The 2,117-nt window shown below is 41.0% G+C and overlaps 1 protein-coding gene across 1 annotated transcript; it reads right to left on the bottom strand.

Annotated features, from left to right (window-relative positions):
• Positions 1-723: 723 nt before the first annotated feature.
• LOC148196864 (uncharacterized) lies at positions 724-1,902 on the bottom strand. The gene has a single exon (XM_088093528.1). The coding sequence runs from the start codon at positions 1,900-1,902 to the stop codon at positions 724-726; it is 1,179 nt and encodes a 392-aa protein (XP_087949654.1).
• Between the last annotated feature and the right edge of the window lie 215 nt (positions 1,903-2,117).

Raw genomic sequence — 2,117 nt, 5'->3', positions numbered from 1 at the left:
AAAATCCCCAGGAAGACCACACTTGTTCCCAAAACACTTCCAAAGCTCACAAATTCCCTAAGGTTAAGGTAATCATTGTTTTTCACTGAGGGCTAGTGTATGAGCTTCAAAACAAAGAAATGGGGGAAAGTATAGGCTCAAAAGGGGTTATCAAAGGATCAAAACAAGGTAAGCTTATTTGGCTAGAGAGGCTCAAGAACAAAATTGCCTTTATCACTTCCAAACATGCATATCAATCAAGAATCATCAAAAAGAGTCAAGCCAAGGCACATGCGCAAGCAATCAAGAGACATATCACACACAAGAAAGAACATAAAGTGGCTCAAATCTCACACAGGGTAATTCTGTCACAATCAATTCAACTCTCAAAAATCATAACCATCTTCCCAAGCAAAGAAAAGCAAGGATTCCAACATCTCAGAGTATCAATGAAGTGAAGGAAATGATAAGTCTACAACCCAAACAAGGTTCAGAAATGAAGAGAATCATGCACAACTGTATACAAGACACGACAAAAATAACCTAGAAAAGAAAAAAATTTAACCAAGAAATCAAAAACTAACAAAGAAAAATAAAAATCTCCCCCAATAGACCACACTTAAACTACACAGTGTCCTCAATGTGTCACAAGCCTAAGATCAGCAATCAAATCAGTAATCATATCATGGACAAGTGCAATAAAAGTAGGAAAAAGGGGAGAAGAGAAAAGAAATACTCCCCTGATCATGGTGGCAGTTGCCAATTTTGGACTTGTAGGGAGATGTCTTCTGTCTTAGGGTCCAACAAGGAAGTTTTGAGGAAGAATTGCTTCATCCTCCAGATTTGATCTAGCAGGGAAATGTCTTCCACAGCTGGATCTAAGAAGTGATTGTTGATGAGCAGGTTCAGCTGGTGCCTATTGATGTTGAAATTGTTGTGTATGTAAGCACCCTTGTCTTCCACTGGGGGTGCATGTTGGTCAAATTCATATGTACCTCCTGCAGCATTGTTAGTACATTGTGGTTCCAAAGAATTGACACACAGGGGTATAACACCCAATCCCAGTGTAACAGGCTGAACAACAGATAAACTCTCAGAACATGAATCAATTTCAAATTCAGAAACAATATCAACCACAGACTCAGATTCATGTTCAGTGCATGGAGAATAAACATACGAATTTGATATCAAACATTGATTCTCATCATGCAGAGAGGAAGAATTAAAAACAGACTCATCAACAATACAATCACCAACATACCTATCAACAACATAATCATCGACAGCATAGTCAAAATTAGGTATGTTTTCCTCCACTTCCCTAAAGATTGGAAAAGTGGTGGAAGATGAAAATTGTCTACCTGATTCAAAATTACTGCTTATACCTGCCTGGTCCTCAAGATCTTCAGCAGTCTCCTCAGGTGCAAGAGTGGGGCCATAGGGCGATGGGAAAGTAGGTGGCGCAATAGTAAGCTCATGACTCTTCTCCCCATCTTCTATGTTGATGCCACTATCATCATCATCTGGAATCTGAACAGTCTGAAATGGTAACTCTGAATCTTGAGACTGTTCCTCAGTGAGTTGAGTGGCCATCTGCCCTATCTGATCAGTCATACTCTGAATGACAGCTCCTATTTCTTGCTGGAACTGCATGTTCTCTTGCTGGAACTGAAGGTTCTGCATGGTCATCTGCTCCAACAACTCCTGCAATGTAGGCTCAGAAGTAGAAGGTTGAGGAGCTATCTGGGCTGACTCATAAAGTTGCAGCTGTTGTTGTTGCTGGACTGGCGGAGGCATACAAGCATTCTGAGATGGTGCTTCCTGATATTGCTGTGGAGCATCATACCATCCCAAACTAGGGTCATTCCATCCAGGATCGTTGCTGTAACCATACTGAGCGGGGAAGAATTCATCCAAAAACATATGCTTAAGATCTTCCCAAGAAGTGATAGATCCTGGAGGAAGACAATACAGCCAATCCCTTGCTGCTTCTTGTAATGAATGTGGGAATGCCCTTAAGAACATGTGATCAACCGGTACATGTGGAGGCTTCATTGAAGAGCAAATGCTGTGGAATTCCTCCAAATGTCTGTGTGGGCATTCACCTGCAAAACCATGAAACTTAGGCAGCAAATGTA

This window comes from Vigna umbellata, chromosome 6 (genome assembly GCF_029865625.1).
Source record: "Vigna umbellata cultivar VRB3 chromosome 6, Vumbellata_1.0, whole genome shotgun sequence".
Classification (NCBI taxonomy): domain Eukaryota; kingdom Viridiplantae; phylum Streptophyta; class Magnoliopsida; order Fabales; family Fabaceae; genus Vigna; species Vigna umbellata.
The sequence above is the reverse complement of the archived record's forward strand: the minus strand, read 5'-3'. Positions and strand labels throughout refer to the sequence as shown.

Bases quoted from the DNA above. Each gene is read 5' to 3' on its own strand.
- LOC148196864 (XM_088093528.1), bottom strand. From the start codon at position 1,902: ATGTTTTTGGATGAATTCTTCCCCGCTCAGTATGGTTACAGCAACGAT.